General features: G+C 34.6%; 1 protein-coding gene across 1 annotated transcript in view; it reads right to left on the reverse strand.

Annotated features, from left to right (window-relative positions):
* Positions 1-23,449, reverse strand: part of GPR149 (G protein-coupled receptor 149) — a 64,907-nt gene that overhangs the window by 36,275 nt on the left and 5,183 nt on the right. Inside the window, exon 3 of the mRNA XM_041734479.1 lies at positions 21,126-21,583. Within this exon, the coding sequence (XP_041590413.1) occupies positions 21,126-21,583 (458 nt within the window). The remainder of the gene's footprint in view (positions 1-21,125; positions 21,584-23,449) is intronic.

A 23,449-nucleotide genomic window follows, 5' to 3' on the forward strand; every position in this document is an offset into this window, starting at 1 on the left:
GTAGTACGTATCTGAGCTACGGATTAGATATGGGTCATTCTGTGTCTGGGCACTTGGTGTGTAGCTGTTGTCAGGTAGAGAAGTCATCTGCTGGAAAGAAACTTGCAGTATGTCTGCTTTATGACAGTAAAAGGATGATGAATTTGAAGGTTATTTCACTTGATTTTTGTACCCTTTCCTTGGGGACCCTTTGGAGATAGAAAATCCAGAGTAGGCATTCATATTCTTCATAATGTCGCTGAGTACTAAGCAACTTAAAACTCAGAAGAGGAACTCTTACATAGGCAGGAAATTCTTTGTAAAATTTCAGTAAGCCAGGGGTAGTGAGTAGGGTGAGAAGAGAGATAAAAGTGAGTCCTAGAGTCTGACACTCTGGGTGGAGTCTTGACTAAGCTGTTTACCAGCATGTGATTTGGGGAGAGCTCCTGGTTTTGTTTCTGTTTTTGTTTTTTTGTCTGTTTGCCATTAAATCTACACATAGATTCTTCCTTTAGAAACTGCTTGAGAGACAGACATAAATCTAAAGACCTCCCCAAAGCATCTCCAAGGCAATAACTGTCACAAATTTCTACTCTTTCTGACCCTGGTGCAGATAAGGCTGATAATGGCTCATAACAAATATTAGTTGAATGAATTCATGGATACATACCTATGTAATCAACAACAAACACCTAATATTTGAAAGATACTTCATACTTTTAGCTTGTTTCACCTCAATACCTTGTGAAGTGAGTATTTTTATCTCCCTTTTCAGTCGAGGGTATTGAAGGTCAAAAAAAAAGGTTGAACAATAGTTATGGATCAGAAGTAGAAAGCGCCACCTTTGAAGCACATGGCTCTGACTCCAGAGACCCACAGTTGCAACTTACACAAGTACCAAAAGCTACGTGTCATTTCTGAAGATCCAAGAATACCTGTTCATCTCTGTTTTCAGCAGTATAGGCTCAGCATGACAAATTCCCACCAAAATGATTCAGATCTGACCTCAAAGGAATACTCTACCATGGGAGGAGGATGGTACTTATCATGGTGTAATTCCATGATCATTGGAAAGGGTTATTTGTATAAGTATTTTAAGGCATTAGAGTTCCAGTGGAGCCTGTACTCAATGCTTGGATTACACAGGAAGGCTTTTGTAGTGTAAACTAATTCCTTAAGGCAATGTGCATCATTCCCCAGGAGAGAACACCTCCCACTCTTTGATTCCAACTGAGGCTTGTGATAGAGAGACTGTGAATTCTCTATGGGCAAGACATCCCCGTGAAAGATGTTGCTGGAGAAAATACAGAATTAGGGACAACAAACAAAGAAACAAATATGGCCACTGCCGATATAATTCTCATGGAGCTGACACTAAGATTTGGTTATTTAAAAAAGATTAATTTATAATTTTTCTTGCAAGGGCATTTCCAATTAATAAAGTTGAGGATGTCTGAATAAGAGAGTCAATATTTTTAAAAATATTATAATCTATGTATTTCCCTCCTAATAATCTGGGATGAATTCAGATTTTTTTCTTTTGGTATTTTTTCCCCTTTTTCCTTTTTTTTTTTTTTTTAAGATTTTATTTATTCGTGAGAGACACACAGAGAAGCAGAGACATAGGTAGAGGGAAAAGCAGGCTTCCTACAGGGGGACCCTGATGCGGAACTCGATCCCACGACCCCGGGATTACCGACCTGATCCAAAGGCAGATGCTCAACCACTGAGCCACCCAGGTGTCCCTCTCTTTTTTCCTTTAAAAAAAATCCAGGATTATATCAGGATTATACTAACCACATGTTAAATTTTTAAATGTATAACTGAATATACAACAATATCTATCACTACAATTTTTGAACTAAATTTTTATACCAAAATATAATGTGGAAAAAATATATATAATGTGGAAAGTTCCTGGACTTTTTGTGCCTCTGTGTGTTGGACTGTGCTCTCTTCCTCCTACCCCTTCCACAGGTAGGTAAATAGTGAAAGTTGTGATGATTTCTGCTCTCCCTTTGGCAGAATTAGCTGTATCTATAGCACTTCTGCACAAACTGCAGTCATCAGTTTTCTGGAAATATTGTCATTATTTGTACCTCTTGCCCTTCCTGATCTCTGAATAATGAGAGCAAGTTATCTTATTGCCTTGAATATTATATTAGGACCGAAGCACTGGGCTCAAAGAATGTTTGCTGAGTGGGTGATATGGGCACAGTCAGGTACCCTCACATTCTCCCCACACTACCTGAGGTTGAGAACAGTGACCTGACTTGGACTCAAACCTGACTGGACCCAAGCAATAGGTCAAATCTCACGTCTTCTTTAATTTTGGTAGAGTAGGAGTCGCTGATCCTAAATTATTTTCGTAGTTCAATCATCTACTATCTCTGGATGTCTTATTAAACTTCAAAAAGCTGTACCTTCTCCTGCCTCATGGGAATGGTGGAAAATAAATAAGACCAGATCTAAAGAACCAGGATTTCTTATTGGAGAGTACATTATTATTATCATACCAAGCAAGCTCTCCTGAGAGCTGAAAAATCTACTCCAAGAAGAAAAAAACAACCTGGAAACATTTTCATCCTACCAGTGCTGTTTTCTATTATTAAACAGTACACATCCTGTGAACCCCTATGGTATGATTCTAGAAGAATGAAGCAAAAGGTAAGATAAATGTGAAAAAAAAAAATAAGCCTAAGCACTATTTTTGTGGAGGGCCACTGATTTTTATAACTCACTTCTAGGTGTGCAGAGGTATTTAAAATAAAGAAATTTTTTTTGCCTTCTTTGAGTTGGAGGAAAGCATACTGATATGTAAACCATACATAATTTCTAATGAAGTGCATTAAAAAAAATACCACTGGCTTTTCAGGTGGTTTTTAAAAATCATGTTTGAGTCAACAAGTTATTTGGAAAATCCCAATGATTCTCTGTTACTTTGCATTTAAAGCACCCTTACAGTTAGTTTTTCTCATCTATAAAAATGAACTGTGGCACAAAATAATCGTGAATTACTGAGTAAAGAGCAACATTCCAAAATATGTGTATTCTTATGAATTGTAATTTATGGGAAAAGTACCAATTTGGAATCCAGTTTATCAGGAGAATTTCAAACAACTTCTTCTTTCTCTGTTTTTCCCCAGCTTTCCACGACACTACAAGCTCTTATTTCTCAATTTTCTGGCTCTCTAAATACTTGGGTCCCAACTATGCTTTTACCTGAAAACTCAGTTAGAGATGACTTTCTGGCACCTTAGAAGTGACATTCAGAAAACTTAGCCATCCCCTGTAGAGTTAACAGAACAAGATCAGACAGGCCATCATTTCACTTACCATCCTTGACTCTGTTTCACCCAACACTGTTGACCTAACCTTGACACCAGTCCATGTGACCTGGAAGTTGGATATATAAGCACAGAACAATATCATTCATGGCACAGACGGCGGAAGAGCATCCTTCTTCCTGATGGATCAACCACTCTCAGGAAAAGCAGGATAGAATCACTGTTACGCTAAACACTTTACAAATATAAACATGTATTTAAATAAAGTAATGGAACCATTTGCCTTTATTAGGGCACTACCTAGTGAGTGAGAGTGGGGGTTAACATAGGACAGTAAGAACAACAAATGGGTTTCCTCAGAGTTCCAAGAAATGGTAACCACTTGTAGCAAAATCTGGGAGAGAGTGGTTGAGCCCCACCTAGATCATGTGTTCTTTTGTCCATCATTATGGAGTACTAAGTTCACAGCAAGTACCATACAAGACTCTGGGAGACGCAAAGTTCAATTGTAAAGATGGCAAATACATAAGTACAAAAACAGAAAGGGGAGAGAGAGAGAGGTGCATTTAAAAAGGCATAGAGGAAAAAACAATCACTTATGCTAGGAGCAGAGTGCATCCAAACTTACTGAAGTCACCTGGGAAATGCTCCAAATCATTTTTGGAAATGCCCTTACCTCCTATGAGTCTTCCCTTCTAACAAGGGAAACAGTGGGTCGGCTGGGATCATCATATAGAAAAGCAAATGTTTTGTAGATGTTTCAGTGCAGACTAAAGCCTCCTGGGTTTGGGTGGGCACTAATCTTGGATTAGGAGTGGGTAGGATGGAATTTGAGTACTGAGTGTCTCTGATTTCTTCTTTATAATAACCTGATTTTGGCAGTAATGGATGCAAAGGGAAAAAAAATGCACTTCAGCTATTTAAAGAAGCTTTAGAACATAGATGCTATAGAGCAGCTCCATCCAACAGAACTTTCTGTGATGATAGAAATGTTCTATGACTTCACACTCCAATGAAGTTGCCACTAGACAGAAGCTACTAGCCACATTTCAAGCCACTTGAAATGTGATACTGAGGAAATAATTTTTAAATTTTATTTAATCTTAATTTAAATTTAAGTCTAGCCATAGGTGGCTAGTGGCTACATTACCGGGCAGTGCATCTTTACAGCATAGAAGACCTGATCCCAGAAAACTGAGATGGAATGGCCAATCGAGCATAACTAAATGAACAAGTATGAGTTATTTTAAAACACAATTGGGAGAAAGTTTTGGATACTATAAAGCTTAAGCCCGAGTATAAGTATTTTAAACTTCCCAAGTATATAGATACGCAGAAGTTCATTGATTAGCATTAACCAGTCAGCTGTCAGAGGCCTTATGATAGTTGTCTTCTAACTCACATTCCAACATCCCTATGATTAGATTCCGTCTACCAGTTACCATTCAAGCTGAGTCCTCCCTTCTGACTTGGTAAGAAGAGTAATTGCGGGACACCTGGGTGGCCCCGTGGTTGAGCATCTGCCTTTGGCCCAGGCCATGATCCTGAGGTCCTGGGATCGAGTCCCACTTTGGGCTCCCCGCATGGAGCCTGCTTCTCCCTCAGCCTGTGTCTCTGCCTCTCTCTGTGTCTCTCATGAATAAATAAATAAGATCTTAAAAAAAAAAAGAGTAATCGCTTTCTTATAGATCACGTCTGAAATAGATTGTCTTAGATGCACTAAGTCTAATTCTTATATATGAAAAATTATAATAAGGAAGAAATTTTTAAAATTTGACTACTTTAGAAGGAAAAGTGAGTGCTGGGATTCCCTGCTGTAGGAAGCTAATATAGGCCTGAAGATAGTGACCTGAAAAAAAAAATAATACCCTTAAGAACTGACTTGTTCTTAGGATGTGAACAGAAAGCTAAGGATGTAGATTTGGGGAAATATGTTTTTTTTCTTAGGGGGGGAATATCTTTTAAATCAAGTTGTTTAATTTCTAGACCGAGACTAAAACCATCAATGCCTAAAAAATCATATATTCTGTCAATTAAAGGTAATGTTTCCCAAACCTTCATGTATACAGCCAAAAACCCCAGATGTGGCAAATTAGAAAATCATATAAAAGTAATTTCTTAATAGGAGAACACAGTTGGGGAATTCAGAATATTTATTTAATATTCAATAATAATATGTTTCTTGACTATTTATACTTTTCCTAATTCCTTAGTCTCAGATAGGGGCGGCCGCTATCAAGAATTAGAAATATGCTAATACTGTGTATCTAGTTTTGAACCTAAATCTAAATACTGCTGGAGTAGTTAGGATTTTGTAAGAGTCTGACTGGAACATTTCATTCCAAGCAAGCATTTTTTTTTTTTTTATATGTTGCCCAGATGAGCTTCAACTTATAAATAAAGAAATAAAGTAAAATTTTTCTTTATATCAACCTCCATTTTTTATTTGGGAATCTCTGTTTAGCATGGGATCAATATAACTATTGCCATTTTATAAATGAGTCAACTTAGACACTAAGAGATAAAGTCAAGCAGTTCATTGTCAAGGAATAGTAGAGATCACATGCTATTTGTTTCTATGTTTAAGAATTTATATTTTCAAGACATAGCTAAGGAAACAGTATTCTTAATTATGAATATATAAACTCAAATATATATATAGATATATTTTTGTGACTTTTAATATAACAGGAGACTTAAAAGAGTTTGTCTATAATGAATTGATTTTATTACTTCTCTTTTGTTTGAAAGACTCCCTAAACCTAAAAGTTATTGCAACTCAGTAGAGGAGCTATCCATCTAAATTGAACATTATATAATTTGATGAGATGTCATATGTAGATGGTTTAAAATTCTAAATTATGCCTGAGGATGAATAAAATACTGTGATTCTATAAACACAATTTCAAATAAAGCTTGATACTAATAAAAAAATTTTAGGAATATAAATATTAAGATCAGATTTTTTTATTATATATGTAAGGACTTTGTAGGTGTTAGAGATTCTCTCTTCTTTTGTCTTTTTAACCCTTTAAGTCTTCATCAATCATTTCCACCAGGCTGGGGCAGGGAAGGAGACAGGTTTTTTTAAAAAAAAAAAAAAAGAGGGAGAAAGAGGATGATTTCTTCTGTCAGTTCCTTACTTCAAAGAATATAGTTTTTAAAAAGATTATTAGATTAGATTATCTATTGTTAGATATTATAGATTTAAAAAGATTATTAAACATTGAACCTGAAGATAGTTTTATTTTTAAAAATGTTTTAAAGATTTTATTTATTTATTTGAGAGAGAGAGGGAGAGAGAGAGAGAGAGAGCATGAGCAGGGGGAGGGCAGAGGGAGAGGGGGAAGCAGACTCCTTGCTGAGCAGGGATCCCAACACAGGGCTTGATCCCAGGACCCCGGGATCGTGACCTGATCTGAAGGCAGATGTTTAACTGACTGAGCCACCCAGGCGGCCCCAGCCTTGAGTTTTAAGCTTGCAATACTAGCCATATAACTTGGGTGTTTGTATCTTTTCCACTGTTTCGTGTGTCCATTGGGAATGATGGGGGGAAGGAAGGAAGTGTTTATGATTTAGACGTTGCCTCTGAAATGGAAGCAAATTCAACCCCTATTGTTCAGGAAAAGTTGAGAATCAAGCTAAGAAGACCAAATGCCTAAGTCAATTCCGGGGTGGTGAGATGCCTGGTAAAGGACAGACTCAACTCATAAATGGTAAAACAGAGAAAGAATCAGATTCTAAGAAGAGACAGAGTGAAACACACCACATAAAAGCAGGCAGGGAAGGAAGAGTGCAGGACAGCTGGCTTAGAGGGACTGTGTGGCTCATGTGATCAGACACAGAGTGTTACGGTTTTATGTTGAATGGAACATGCCAGTGATAAAATGAAGCTGGCTTGTATGACCATAAGAATTTCAGGAATCTTGAGAGCCAGTTGTTTCACTTTCATCTTATTAATGTATGAGAATATGAGCCAATGTTCATAGTAGAACTATATCTATCTTCAGTTGCAACTATGGGGGCTAGGCAGAATTTACAATGGAGAGTAGTATCTATTTTAATATCATTTCCACAAATGTTTTACAAATGAACATTTAGTGTAATAAATATCACTTTTATCCTTGACTAGTCTTGGACTCCTTTCTCAGTACTCTGGATCCTATCTTGAACCCAAATCCCTCCTGGAACTTAACTCCATATTAGAGTCAAAAATTCCCTTAAGTGTTTTCAGAGGTGTTGGCAGCTTTCCTCTCTGTCCCAAAGATAAATGGTCCATTTGTCCTGGTAAGATTGTTAGAAGTATTTGAAGGCATGGCCTGAGGTTTCTCTGTGGCACCATTAATAAGAAGTCCTTGTTCTTTGACACACTGAGCTCTCTTTATTAGAGAACAGGAAAATAATAACTGCGTTACCAACACCTCAGTCACTTCCACACTTCAGTTTGAAACATAGTTGCCTTTACTGACAACCATTCATTTTGAAACAAACATTATTCTAAATAAATGATATGCAATAACTTTTGGTTTAATCATGGATTATGATGTATTTTCACTCTAGTAGTGACGAGTCTCCTATGGCATGTTTGGAAACAGGCAGGCCAGAGTTCAGTGTTGCTTCTACCTCTGTACCCCTGTATCCTCATCTATCATATAGAGAAATAACAAAACTGATATTATGAAGATTAGGTCAGATCGTGTACATCACATATTTATTTCGGTGTATAATGCAGAATAAACACACTATATTTAATACTATTCTGCTATTCTTTCTTTCTTCTCTCATACATTCTTTGATTCTTTCTTCCATTCAGCAGCTAACCAATTGCACACATACTAGCTTCCAGGCACTATGCTTTATGCCGATGAGAGATAAAGCAGCTTACAAAAAAATATCCACTCTGTCATCATGAAATTAATTCCCAACATAAAAAAGTTAAATAAATGAGTATTTAATAAGTAGAAGGCCTAATATTAATGTCTTGACTGGAAACCTAGGAAAGGCTTCCCAGTGTATAAGGTATTCAAATGGAGACCTTGAAGAACAAGCAGATTTAGCCATGTGAAATGGGAAAGAACATATCCAGAAAAAGACGTGTCAGGCTCCAAAGCCTAAACACTACAGGTGTTTCTTAATAAACCAAAATGAACAAGGGGACTTGTTTTGGCAGTGTGCAGCAGACTTCTTTATTTGGCCTCGTCTCACTCCACATTTTTAAAACAACAGTTTAAATAAAAATATAAAGAGTGACTTATTAAATCCATGGTGATTCAAATTCGGGAACGAGAGTATAGAATTCATGTCTTAGCATCATCTGAAGGCATTTTTTGATAGCACTAGAAAAGGCTACCAAAAGTAATGGAAGAGTGGGCTAAATGGAACAAGATGAAATTGAACAGAGATAAGATATAATTGGGTCCAAAGAGTCGACTACAAATGTATAAAATGGCTAAGCAGCAGCATGAGCAAAAAGGACATAAGGGTGTTAGCTGATATTAAACACACCCAGCAGTGCCATATGACTGCCTAATAAGCAAAGGTGATCTTAAGATGCATTAAGAGAAGAACAGTTGGCCATTGAACAATATGGGTTTGAATCACACGGGTCTACTTATACGCAGATTTTTTTATAAATACAGTACAGCACTATAAATGCATTTTCTCTTCCTTATGTTTTTCTCAATAATATTTTATTTTTCTCTATCTTACTGTATTGTAAGAATATAGTATATAATACATATTTTGTACATATTAATACAAAGTCCATGATAATGGACTGTTTATGTTATTGGTAAGGTTTCTGGTCGATAGTAGGCTATTAAGTTTTTGGGGAGTCAAAAGTTATATATAGATTTTCAACTCTTGGGCGGTAGGGGGCTTGGCTCTCCTAGTCCCTACATTGTTCAAGGGTCAACTGATAGGTTATAGCATAAAGGAGGAAAGAACTTGAATGTTCTGTTTGATTATGGGTTTTGCATGAAGGGCCATGGGCTCCTATAAGTGAATTTATGAGGAGAAAGGTTGAAGTAAGTAAAATCATTTAGTTAGCATGGATGAGAAAAGACAGCAATATGATGAATTGGATAACTATATTCCATTAGCTTAACAGCAAGTGGCAGAGGTACGAGAATTATTCTGGATGGTCCCAAGAGGCTGAGGCAGGACATGTAAGAGGCCTAGAGCAATAGATGCTCATCAGAAACCATCCGAGCAAACTATGTTTAGTATTTTAAAATTGTGAAACATAACACACATCCAAGACAGCATTAAGGATAACTATGCAGTATAGGAGAACATAATCACTCCCTAAGATGACAAATAGAACATTTCCCGTACCCCAGTGGACCATATGTGTACTTTCTTATGTACTTTCTTTCTAAAAACAAACACTACTTAGACTTCTGTGATAATTACCTCTCAATCCTTCTTTATGGTTTTACCATTTTTGTATGTATTCTTAAATCATTTAATTTAGTTGTGTCTGCTTTTAAGCTTTATTGAATACAGAGTATATGTTCCTTTCATATATTTGCAAAACTTCCTCACAGTTTGCATAGCTTCAGTTTTTAAAATTTCATTATTTTTTGGTTAGGAGTTGAGCCAGATATTGAGGGGCTTGAAGCTAATATTTGCTTGTTTCCTTTAAGAAAAGGAATACACAAATATTATTATTGTTAATTTTACAAAAGCATCTGTCCATATGAACACATTGCTAAATCATCTCTCAGCCTTTGAAGACATCAGGCAAACTTCTTTTGCTTTATGTAAAATACACTTCTGCACATGGTATTCTGTTGTAAAAATATTCAAAAATTTATTTATCCATTCTAATGTTGCTGGACTTTTGGTCTATCCCTAAGTATTGGGGTTGTTACAAATAGAGCTTCCAGAAACATAAACATATGTTCTAGGGTAGCACTGTCCCACAGAACTCCAATGATGGAGATGTTTTATATTTGTGTTGTCCAATACAGTAGCCACTATCCATATTTGGATATTAAGCTCTGGAACTATGAATAGCACAACTGAGGAACTGAATTTTAAATAAAAAATTGATTTAAAAAAAAAGACTTATTTATTTGATAGAGAGAGAGAGAAAAGGGGCAGGAGAGGGAGAGAGAGAATCCCAAGCAGACTCCCCACTAAATGCGGGTCCCTAAATAGGGCTCAATCTCATGACCCGTGAGATCATAACCTAAGCCAAAATATGAGTCTTATGCCTAACCAGCTGAGGCACCCAGGTGCCCCTATTTAATTTAAACTTAAGTAGATATATGTGGCTAGTGGCTACTGTATTGAACAGCACAATTCTAGGGGATATGCCCAAGAGTGGAATTGCTGGGGCGTGAGGCAAGTATATATTTAACTTTTGTAGATGTTCCCAGACTGTTTCTCATTAACTCTTGGCATTGTCAGATGGTTTAATTTTGGCTACTCTTGTGGGTGTGTAGTGGTATCTCATTGCTATTCTAATTAAGATTTTCAGATATTAATGATGTGATATACCTTTATATATATGTGTGTAGTTATTTTGATTTTCTCTTATATGAAGTATGACTTTAAATCTTTGGTCATATACTATTGGGTTGTCTGTCATTCTCTTGTTCATTTAGTGGTGTTCTTTGTAAATTATATATTCTAAATGCAAGTTCTTTGTTGCTGATATATTTTGGAAATATCTACATACAAAGTTTTTTAAAAAAACATTACACAAATCTTGCTGCATACCAGTTAAATCAGAATTTGTGTGGGTAGGATTGGGTCAGTTTTAAAAGTTTTGAAAGTTCCACAGGTGATACTAATCTGCCAGTGTGAATAGATAGGAGTTAGAAAGAAATGATTTGCTAACTATGAAAATTATTTTTCTAAAGCAGTTATGATAGTGCATGTATGGGCCATCTCTGGAGTCAGCCTGAGTTTGCTTCTAGGCTCTGATAGACATTTCTATGCTTCAGTATTTTCATCTGTAAAATTGTATAATAAATCTACCAGATAGTCTTTGTGAATACTAAATGAGAAATTATATGTAAAGTGCTTAGAACTGTGTGTGGCACATAGCAAGTGCTCAGTAAGTATTAGTTATCATCGTATTATCATCACCATCATTATCATCATCAAAAGATTAAATTATGTGCTTTACAAAGTAGTGAAAGCCAGTATCTTCTTTAATGAGAAAGCGTCATAAAACTTTTACTAAATCAGAAAGGAGGCAAGGATGCCTGTCTTCTCCAGTATTTAGAATTGTTCTAGAGGTATTAGCCAATACAACCAGACAAGAAAAAATAAAAAGAGGTGGATAAAAAAGCAAACTATCTCTATTTGATGATGATATGATAATATACCTAGAAAACCCTAATCAATGATATTATTTAAACAATAAAATAATTCAGTGGTGTAGCAGAAATAATATCAACAGGCAGAAATCAATATCCTTAATATATACAAACAATAACCAGTTAGAGGACATAATGGTAGAAGAACCTCATTTATAATGAAAACAAAGAAGATTGAATATTTTGGAAAAAACTTAATGAAAAGGCATAAAATATGTAGGAAGAAAGCTTTAAAATCTTTCAGGACAAAGATAACAAGAGTAGACTAGCAAAAATGGAAAGACATACCCTGTTCTCATCTCAGATGGGAGAATTAAACATTGTAAAGATATTATCAGTTTTCTCTGAACTAATTTATAAATTTAACACAATCTTGATAAAGCTTTTTTATGGACTTAGGCAAGTTGAAAGTGAATTACATATGAAAAAAGCAAAAGTTCAAGAATAGCATGGAAAAATACTGAAAAGGAAAAAAAAATACTGAGGGTAGGGGAACCAGCCCTACCAGACATTAAAACTCACTATAATAGCCTCTCCAATTAAAACAGTGAGATACTAGTGCATGAATAGATAGTGGGATGGAATAGAAGGCCCAGAAATAGACCCAAGTAGGTATAAGATAAAAATGATACCTCAAAACACTGTGGGTAATGATGGACTTATAAATAAATTACTTTTTAATGGGTAGCCATCTAGAAAAAAGACAAAATTATATTCATACCCTAAATCAAATACAAAAATAAATTCCAAATGTATCTGGGATCCAAATGTAAAAATTAAAACCATACAAGTACTAGAATAAAACATGGGCAAATTCCATTTTAAACTGGTTTTCTAACTATGACTCAAAATTCAGAGGCAAGCAAATAAAAGACTGATAATTTTTACTGTAAACAAATTTGAAAAGTATGCATTGGAAGAAAACTACCATAAACAGAAGATAACTGACAAACTTGGAAAATACCTTTGTAATATACATCACAGACAAAGGAATAATATCCCTAATATATAACTCTTAAAAATCACAGGATAAAGGGACAAAAACCTGATAGGAAAATAAGGAAAAGATATGAACAATTTACAAAAAAAATAAAAAGACAAAAAGGCTCTTAAACATATGAAAACTATTGAGACCCATTTATAATCACATAAATATAATTTAAAACAATTCTGAGGTTGCATCCTCTCAGGCTGACAGAAATTTAAAAACTTAATAATGAGGTTGTGAGGAAAAGAGCCTTCTGTTAGCATATTGCTAATGGGAGTGGAAACTGGTATGACCCTTCCGGGAGAGAATTTGGCAATTCCTAACAAAACTACACTTATTTTTGACACAAGAATCCTAATTCTAGGATTTTATTCTAAGATACACCTCCAGCAATATGAAAATACAGATGCTTAATGTTTACTGCAATATTTTTTAATTGCAAGATACTAGAAACATCATAAGGCTCATATAAGAGAGTGACTGAATTAACCATGGTGTATCCATGTATGGATAATTGCACAGCTATAAAAAATGAAATATCTTTATGAACTGATACGGAGTGACTCCTATGATACACCATTTAATGGAAAAAGTAAAGTACAAAGGACTATATGTAAAGAAGAAGGAAAAATAAGAAGGTATACATGTATCTGCTCATTTGTGCAAAAAGATATACAGGGTAGTTAAACCAAAAACAATGAGATTGATCACTTAGAGGGGACAGATAGGTAAAGGAAAGAATGGGAAAATGGGAACACGGAGGAAGGAATGAGGGAGGAAATGAGGGAGGAAAGCACATATTTAATGTAGTTCTGACTCTTAGAATCATGGTAATGTTTCACATACCCAAACATAAATAATTGAAATAAAAAAAAAGTGGGAGGAACTCAAAACATAATATAAAATGAAAGGAATGAAAATGAAAATAACCTAAATAAATGGGAGAGATTGTATTTTAGCCATAAACTGTAAGGTTAAAGATAAAAAAAAAACTATACAAAATTATTATACTCTAGTCAATACTTTTTTTTTTCCTCACAAGAGTGTAGGTTTACAGTTTTTAGAGTACTTTATATGTATACCAGAATTGACCAAATACCTAAATACATTAGTGGAGAGTGACAGCCAGTTGTCTCGCTGTCAGAAAAAGAAATAACAAACAAGAAAAGGGAAAGGCACGAATGAATCCTATGGTATTTGATTGGACTTGGAATTTATCAGTACAAACTCATAGTATTAAATTATTTAGACAGAGAGACTGTTATAGAAATATAGATGTGTACATAAGTATACATCTGTTTCCTAGATCTGCCCAGCAAAGTCTAAAAGCAAGAAACCCCAGTAGCAATGAGCATACCTAGAATCCAATGTCGGTTTCTAAATACCATTTTTCAATAAAAGAAACCAAAACTCCCTGAAAAAATAGCTGATTCTAAGGATGGGTCAGTAATAATACAAGATGAGGCTGGAATCTCTTGTGCTGCTAGAAAGTAAGAAAGATGAGGATAGGACACTGGATGGATCTGGCTTCATCCTGAAAGAGCTTCCAATAGTCAACGGTAGGACAACTGCAGTAACAAAATAAGGAACAATAAATAGTATGGCTTATAACTTCTAGATTAAAACAAAATCTTTGAGCCCAAAATGACATGAATAAGTAAGCAAACAAAGGGGAAGAGATAGCGTTTTCTTACAGGAGAATTCCAATAATAAATATAGAAGAAATGATAGAAAAATTATCTTCATATAATCATTGCAAGCAAGATTCATCAATTAATGTTGAAAGTAGTGGACAAAAGTAAACATGAAATGGAATATTTGCATAGTTTCATAATGTCATCTCCCCATAAGATACTTATAAATTATAAGGGGAAAAATAGTAGCTTTACATGGAGAAACCTGGAATATACCACCTTTACAGAAATCACCATGATAAGACATATCAACATCATGTACCTCTTGATCTGATGAGCTGGGAAGAGCAAACATCACTTCTGTGGTACTCTTGACAAAAATGCATAATTTCAATTTAATCAATAGAAAACATAACACAATTGAAGGATATTCCAGAAACAAACTAGCCAGTAGTCTAAAAGCATCAGTCATAAAAGACAAGATTGAAGAACTGCTACGGGTTAGAAGAGACTGAGGAATCATAGCAACTGATGCACTATGGGATCTGGAATTAGATTCTGGACCAAAAAGAAGATATAAGACAACTGGCAAAATTGAAATAAGGTCTATGAATTAATTGCTAATTTCCTGATAATTACATTATTGTCAAATACTATGTTAACATTAGTGGAAGCCAAATGGAAGATATATTAAAACTCTCTGTACCCCATGATCCTCTGTTTTGTTTCTTAAATTTCACATAAGCATGAGATCATATGATAATTGTCTTTCTCTGATTGACTTATTTCACTTAGTATATAATATCCTCTAGTTCCATCCATAGGGGAAGAGAGGAAAAAATAAAACAAGACAAAGCCAGAGAGGGAGACAAACCATGAGACTCTTCATCCTATGAAACAAACTAGGGGTCCCTGGAGTAAAGGAGGAAGGAGGAAGGGGTAACTGGGTGATGAACATTAAGGAGGACACATGATGTAATGAGCACTTGGTATTCTATAAGACTGATGAATCCCTGACATCTACCTCTAAAACCAATAATACATTATATGTTCATTAATTGAACTTAAATAAAATTTTTAAATGTAAAAAAAAGAGGAACTGTCTGTACCATTTTTGAAGCTATTTTGTAAGTCTAAAATTGGTTCACACTAAAAAGTTTAAAAAGTGTAGTGACTTTCCAGGTATTTGCATTCAAGGAAGGGAAATTATTCAGTAGGAGGTTATAGAAGAGATTTGAGCCGTAACTGGGAAGCTCCAGTATGTAGCCTTGACAAAAAAAACACCATGAGGTGTTTTTGAGAATGTCAACAAAATTCTTAGTTTAAAAGGTGAATTATAAGATTCCACACAAGCTTTGATCCAATGGTAGCCCCCTTGAATTTTGAGAAAGTCAACAATTAAACTTAGCTGAGTTTTACTTCAGTTCAGCAAATGATACATGTTGTGAGGATTACAAATTTGTTATGAAATATTTGAAGTGGTTTTACAACAAAACCCCCTTAGCTTCCACTTTCAAGACTTTAAATACTTGAGAATGAATTTGCATTCATGGATGAGCTTTCAGCTGCACTCCAAACAGCCATTCTAAACTATACTAGATAATCTCAGAAAGTGCTTGAACAATTTAAAGCAGGTGGAAATTATACTCTTATGCAAAGAAAGGCATGCATATATGTATATGCATATGCATGCTTTTGCAGCCTGATCCTGTTTTTGTCAAAAATAAAAATATATGCATGGGAAAGAGCCTGAAGTTTTATATGATAAAATGTAAACAGTAGTTAACTTCGGGTGGTTGGAATTGGGTGTTTTTTTTCTTTGCTTATCAGCAATTTCTAAATTTCCTACAATAATTATATTACTTTGTCATCACAAAACAATAAAGGTTATAAATGTGTTTTTTTTTTAAAGAAAGCAATGTAACAGTGAGTAATGAACTAACTGCTCTGACAAATGGATGTAGCTAAATATAAACTATCTATACTCCAGAGAATCATTTGTGTTACTTGAGGCTACAAATAGAAGGTGATAAGTGAATTTTTCTCCTTCGGTCACTTCAGTTAAAAATGTGAAAAACTACTCAGAGAACAGGTTTAAGCATTTGCAGTTATTAAGTTAACAGTGTCACAGGAAACACTAATATTTTTTATGCCTGATTTAATTTTTTAATAGTCTTTTTTTTTTTTTAATGAAAAGAGAAAATGGGAATGCCTGGGTGCCTCAGTGCCTCAGACGCCTCGGCTTGGGGCCTGATCCTGGAGTCTCGGGATTGAGTCCCTCATTGGGCTCCCTACATGGAGCCTGCTTCTCCCTCTGCCTGTGTCTCTGCCCCTTTCTCTCTCTCTGTGTCTCTCATGAATGAATAAATACTTTAAAAAAAGAGAAAAGAGAAGATGCACTGTTTTTAGGAGAGGTAGGCCCCTCACTTATCCAGATACCACTTTCTGTGGTTTCAGTTACCTGCAGTCAACCACAGTCCAAAAGCAGATAATCCTTCTGAGATACCATCAGAAGGTTAGTGGTAGCCTAACGCTGCATCACAAAGCCTATGTCACTCAACTCACTTCATCTCATCATGTCACATTTTATCATCTCACATCATCACAGGAAGATATTTTGAAATTGAGAGTGACCAAATTCTTACAACTTTGATTACAATGTATTATTGTAATTGTTCTATTTTGGGTTATTATTAATCTCTTACTGTGCCTAATTGATAAATTAGACTGTATCTAGGTATGTTTCTATAGGAAAAAAATATAATATTTGTAGGGTTCAGTGCTATCTGCAGTTTCAGGCAACCACTGGGGGTCTTGGAACACATTGCCCACAGATAGGGGGACCCTACTGTATTGGAGTATTTTCTTCCAGTCTTATTTTACTTTATGAGGCATATAGTAAATGGAAGGAATTGATTTTGCCCTTCCCTTTAAACTAGTATTTATCTCCTAGTGATTGGATGCTAATGCAGCTGCTTAAATTTTGATGTTCATTTGAACCAACGGGGGCAGGAGGATTCTGATTCTGTAGGTCCGGGTTGGGACTTTTTATTTTTACCAGAATCAGCTAGGGTTTTGTCAGAAATGCAGAATCTTGGAACCCATCTCAGATTTACTCAGTCATGATCTACATTTTAACAAGATCTCCATTTGACTTATTTGCACATTAAAATTTGAGAAGCTCTAATTTAAAGAACCCAGAATAATCTAGTTTGACTTGGTTTCCACAGTTCTTTATGAAAATTATCTAAAGAAATAATAATATTTAAAAGTTATAGGACCCAGTGTTGCTGTTTCACTCTAATAGCAAACACAACTTTGATTTGTAAAACTATTTTTAGATAGTTAAAACATTTTCCTTAACATGAGAGTAAAATTTCTTTGATGCTCAGGTGACTTTAAAGTTAGTTCTTGTTTGTTTATCTATCCTTATGCTAAGTGGTTTGTGTAGCTAATTCAAATGTAATCACTTCCCCCTGCTTGGCCTCTCATTTGAGAATGATTGTTACAGACTCTATTTTCCTGTATTTTCCTGGCATAGTGGATGACTATTCATCTTTCAGATGCTTTGATGAATGGATTAAAAAAGGGATGGAGTGACATAGTTACAGCACATCTTTGTTTCTGATTTTTTATAATAAATGAGTTTCTAGAGCTTTAAGACAACATATTAAAAGAAAAGAAAATGGAACTCATTGATGGGCTTTGTTTTAGAAGAGAAAATTAGAGTGATTACCCACAAGCCACCAAATTATTTCGTATGCCAAATGTCCTTTATTCACAGATGAAAAAACTTTTAGGTTCTGGAAAATAACGATTTCTTTTCAGGAACAGTCAAATCATGGCTACCAGAGTAAAACTTTGTAACTGAAGAGCTCTGACATTTCTAACTATTTTTGAATGACTACATTTTTTAAGATATTATTTATTAATTCATGAGAGACATAGAGAGAGAGAGGCAGAGACACAGGCAGAGGGGGAAGCAGGCTCCATGCAGGGAGCCCGACGTGGGACTCGATCCCGGGACCCGAGGATCACACTCTGGGCTGAAGCCAGCGCCAAACCACTGAGCCACCCGGGCTGTCCTTTAATGAACATTTTAATAGCAAACTTCTTGGGATTCTACCTACTAGGGATCCAAAAAGAAGTAATTGTATGGTTAAATTTAACACTGAATTTTAGTTTTACAAGCACTTCCCACTCTGATACATTTTAGTAGATCACAATTAAACCTGCTGAAGCCATTCTACTACTGCCATCTTCTTTACACCTTAACCTTACCTAATGCTTTCACTCCTTCCAGGATTTTCAACAAAATACAATGAGAATTTGTTTACTAACATAAACTCTAATAAAAAAATTAAGCAACATGTTTTGTCAAAATAAAATAAGGATCACTAAATAGATTTTAAATCAAACTTGCTTTTTTTTAAGCCTAAGAACAAAGAACACACTATAAATTGTACAGCAATTAAATACAAACTTATAGATTGAGCCTAAATATTTAAAGTACAGTTATGGGAAATCAAAAGAGATAGTATTTTTATAGACTTACTGCAGTGTCTACTGCAGTGTAATGTATCACTTTAAGATACATAGAGCTGAGAAGGTTGTTGGAAGAAAAGGATGATGACATGAAAGTGCTAAGTCACCGTCTACTCCCATGAAGTATCTGCTGGTGAAGAATAGGTGGCCGGTTAAAACCTGTCTTTGGTCATGGAAAAGTTATCAGAAGCTTTTAAACCCTAAATGTATTTGGGTTACATGTTAACCTTAAAGTCCAGAGGCAGTTTTGCCAAAGGCAAGTCATATCAATAACATCAGCCTATAACTTAAGGATTTCTTACTGCTGCTTGAAAATTTATTATAGTATTTCATTTAATTTCAGTCCCCAAAATATAGATTTTTATCTTTCCTGAATTTTCTCTATTTTATCACTAATCATTTTTTTTTTACAACCACCATTTTAGGTCAATTTTCTGAACTACTTGTTCTTCACAGATGTTAAAATATTAATACTTAAGCAGATCGTTGTAGTTGAAAGGTGTCGATTGATACTTGATCTGGTTTGATCAAAATTTAGTTCTTTCTATATATCATTTGATTTTTTTTATTTATAGAGGTCTGTGGGTAAGTTGTATTTCATTATGCTCAAGGTACAGTATATTATTGTGTAAAGTGTCTGATCCTTTCACAGGTTTCTAGGGTAATTAATTGATTATACTCTCCAAACCATAATCAAGACTTTTAAATGAGGACTATATTTCTGATATTTTAATAATAATTCCCAATGTTTTAACAAAATACATTTAAAAATGGAGTCATTTAAAGTAATGTCAAGTGGGGGAAAAACCAAATCCCAGAAGATTAGGTACAGTATGATGCCATCTTTAGAAAGCTCAAAATAAGCAAAACTAAATAATATGCTGTGTTAGAAATGCATTCACTTGTGATAAAACAATAAAATAAAAAAGCATGAGCAAGATTCAGGATAACTGTAATCCCTAAGGGGTAAGCATGGGGATGGGATAGAGGAGTAGCACACCAAGGTAGTTGCAAGTTATTGGCGTGTGTACATCACGGACACACACACATAAAACATTTCATCATGAGTATTACTTAACAATTCTTAAGTGCAAGAAAACCAGGAGGCTTATATTATTCAGGAACAAATTGATGATGAGACTGTAAGGATTTTCCTCTTAGCTGGGGTACCATTTTGTTCTAAAAATACTGAGCATTGTGTCCAGTCAATAATACATTTTCATATTATCTTGTAATTTGTGGCAAATACTTAGTGATGGTTTTCTGAAATACCTAATCACTAAATAGTATGAATAATTATTTTTAATAATATATTTTGTATATTTTGTTTTATTGTCCAACTTTTTAAACGATATTAAGAGTAGGACTAGTAGCTTTAATTATCACTGAGAATAAAGGAAATCTCAGAGTACTCTGCCCATATTCATACTTGGTGTTATATGGTCATATTTTGATCAATAAATGTAATAGTATTCTTTGCACATATTTTTGGAATTATGACTTTGTTTTGACAAGTGGACTTTGATTTCAATTGAATCTGGCAGAAAACAGCTCATCTTTCTAGTAAATCAGTGGTGTGGGAAGCAAAAGCAATTTTAATTACCAGATATGAGATTTTGGCGTAAAGAACAATCTCATATCAATATTACACTACAGTTTCAATAAAATAAGACGTATCTCTCATCATTCTAGGCAGGCTGAAACCTAGGAGAAAATGGGATGAAATTAAGGTGCAAATTCTTTTCAGTTTTATAAAACATAAAGCCATTCTTTATCCTTAAAGGGATAGGACATTTAGCAGAGCTTGCAAGGGCTCACTTGGATATATTCTGGAACAGATCTTTTTTTTTTTCCCCCTGCTGAATACTGGAGGGACTAGTTCTATCTAGTATAGTTGCAGCAGGACTACCCTCCTCACCACTAGCTGTATAAATATTTTCCTTTATGGTAAAAAAGAAAACTTCCCTGGGGCACTTGTGAAATACCTTTTTGGGTGGAAGAAGGAAAAATAAAGCATACAAGTTAACTAATTTGAAACAAGTTCTGAGAGGCTAGTCTGAATTTTGACAGATTACTTGAGGTTAAACTAGAAAGCTCTAACCTTCTCAAGAGCCTGTTTAGCTCTGCCAATCCCCAAATATACAGATTTTGACTGGAAAGGTAGAACTTAAAAAACTTAAAAGTCCCTCCAAAGAATACCTTGAAATAAAATTTAATATTATGGAACTTAAAGCAAGTGAAATTAACCTTAGACTTGATTGAATGAAATAAACAACTGATCATTGTTTTTTTTTTTTTTTCATGCCTATCGTATTTGGTCTCATTTTTAATTCGACAGAAAGAACAGCCTTTACTGTACCTGACGAGGAGTCCTTTCTGACTTACTCCTACACCATTCCCAGTCTGAAAGGTCTGGTTTCTGACTCTCCTCATGAGAAAGTCTTCTTTCTGGCCCTTCCAGAAAGGTGGTTTCTTCATAGTTAGCATCATGTCCCGTTTTTTCAGAAAGCAATGGATCAACGCTCTTCTCACCGTGGCAATCCTGCTCAGCCTCGGTCATGTCAGTATTGGTACATTTGTTGATCCCTTTTAGTATGGAGCTGTCCCGGGAGGGTGCAGTGCTGATTTCCACTTTTATGGCATTGAAGATGCTGTGAGTGTCTCTCTGAGAGTCTTTTGTAGTTTTGCATTCAGAATTCATGAGATTGTGATAGGATATAGAATTTTCATCATCATCATAGTAATCTTCATGTGCAATTTTATAAATCCCATAACTCCGTTGGAATGATAGATTGAATTCAAAGCCTCTCCTCTTGGCTACGTAAAAGCAACAGGGAAGTTCCGTGGTTAGGAAGGTAGTTATAAACAATAATTGGGTGTACATAGTGAATAAGAATAGGAAAGTGCATCCAAACTGATTACTATGAATTTAAAAACTACCTTCATTTCCTGCCAATTATGCAAAGTAATTAAATCTTATAAATCCAAGGTGTCATCACTCTGGGCCTAACTTTTCTCACATGTACAATGATGGGCTTAAAATATTTACAATTCCAAGAATGCTGCAGTTTTCAGAGAAGTTTTAATGAACAATAATTTAACCATAAATTAGGAAATTCTCACATATATTTAGTTTTAACTTTCTCAGTTTACCAATTATCTATATATTTATTTATTTGGTGATAAAAGATATTGTTTATAAACTACTTTGTTGGAAATTATTGAGGTCTTAATATTATATAAGTTATTCAGCTGACAATATCATCAACAGAAATGACTGTGTTAAATATTTTGATGTATGACACTTCCATTTACATGTTTATAAATGCATACATTAAAAATTAGAAAATGCCATAATATGGTTTTTCAACTTTTTAAAATAGCATATGTATTTCTGATACAAATAAATTTGTAATGAGTTGTAAAAAATAATGAATAGATTTATATTTTTGTGATCTAAAGCACTTTACAGCGTGTCTCTAAACCTGATTAATACAAGGTGAATTTAGCAGGAATGCATAAAACTCTTTATGGTTTAAACCAAGTGAAATGTAATGCTATTCTAGTAAAGTACTACTAGTTAGTAGATATGGTACAAATTCTTAGTAGAATAACAAGTGAGAATGTGACAGAAAATGATACAATTTTTATGTGTGAATGTAATAAAATATTAGATCATTTTATGTATTAAAGTGGTAGACAAAATGCAATTTAATGTTTTGGTTTTCATCTTTCAAAATACGGCTCATTTCAAACTATTTTTCTTCTTAGATAGCTGTCATATACCAGATATTTAGCTATCCTTGGTGGAAAAATCTATGAAAAGCTATAAAATTCTATGGGAACAACAGAAAAAATTTGATTCATTTTACAATATATCCTAGTGCCATTCACATGCTGATTATATTACTAAAATTTTCCCACTACTGAAGATTTACAAAGCAATTCCACTAAGTGATAATAGAACTTAGAGGTAGCATTCATTATTTGAGTGTTTAAAACATTCATTGTTTGAGCCACAACGCAAACAAGAATTTCTGTCCAGAGAAAAATGGAAAAGTAGAAACATAGTTAATATTTTAAAATATACTCTTATGTATAGTTCTACTTACTTTTTTTCTACTAATATGTCCAGTAAAATTAAATTGGGATTTTTAACTTACTTAAACAGTGTGAAAGTTGAAGGAACTAAAAGGATGTATTAATTATGGATGGGTTTCCCTTTTCTCTAAAAAAGATACAAAGTGGCAAATCGTCAGTTCAAAGACAGTAGGCAAACAAAAACACATAAATCCCACCTTTAACATATAACAATAAAATTGATGTTTCCAACTATGTACCTTATTAGCTGTATATTATAATTATGAAATATGTAAAGCAAAGGTGAGTAACGTTTTCGAAGTAGTGTGCATACTGTCAATGGAGAATCTCCATGTCATGAAGTGGAAGAGGTAGTTTGAGTTAGGCTCTGAGGGGGAAGCGCAATTATGACGCACACCATGCAGAAGCAGGAGACTCCAGGGCTAAGTTATGCACTTGGGTCTTGTCGTTTAACGGGCAACAACCCTACATAATAAAAGGCTTATTGATTCTCTTTTACAGTTGAGAAAACTGAGGCTGGTAGAAGAAACCTACTTAAGATTACTTAACTGGTAAAGGGTTTTGAATTTAAAAGCCAACTGA

This window comes from Vulpes lagopus, chromosome 19 (genome assembly GCF_018345385.1).
Source record: "Vulpes lagopus strain Blue_001 chromosome 19, ASM1834538v1, whole genome shotgun sequence".
Classification (NCBI taxonomy): Eukaryota; Metazoa; Chordata; class Mammalia; order Carnivora; family Canidae; genus Vulpes; species Vulpes lagopus.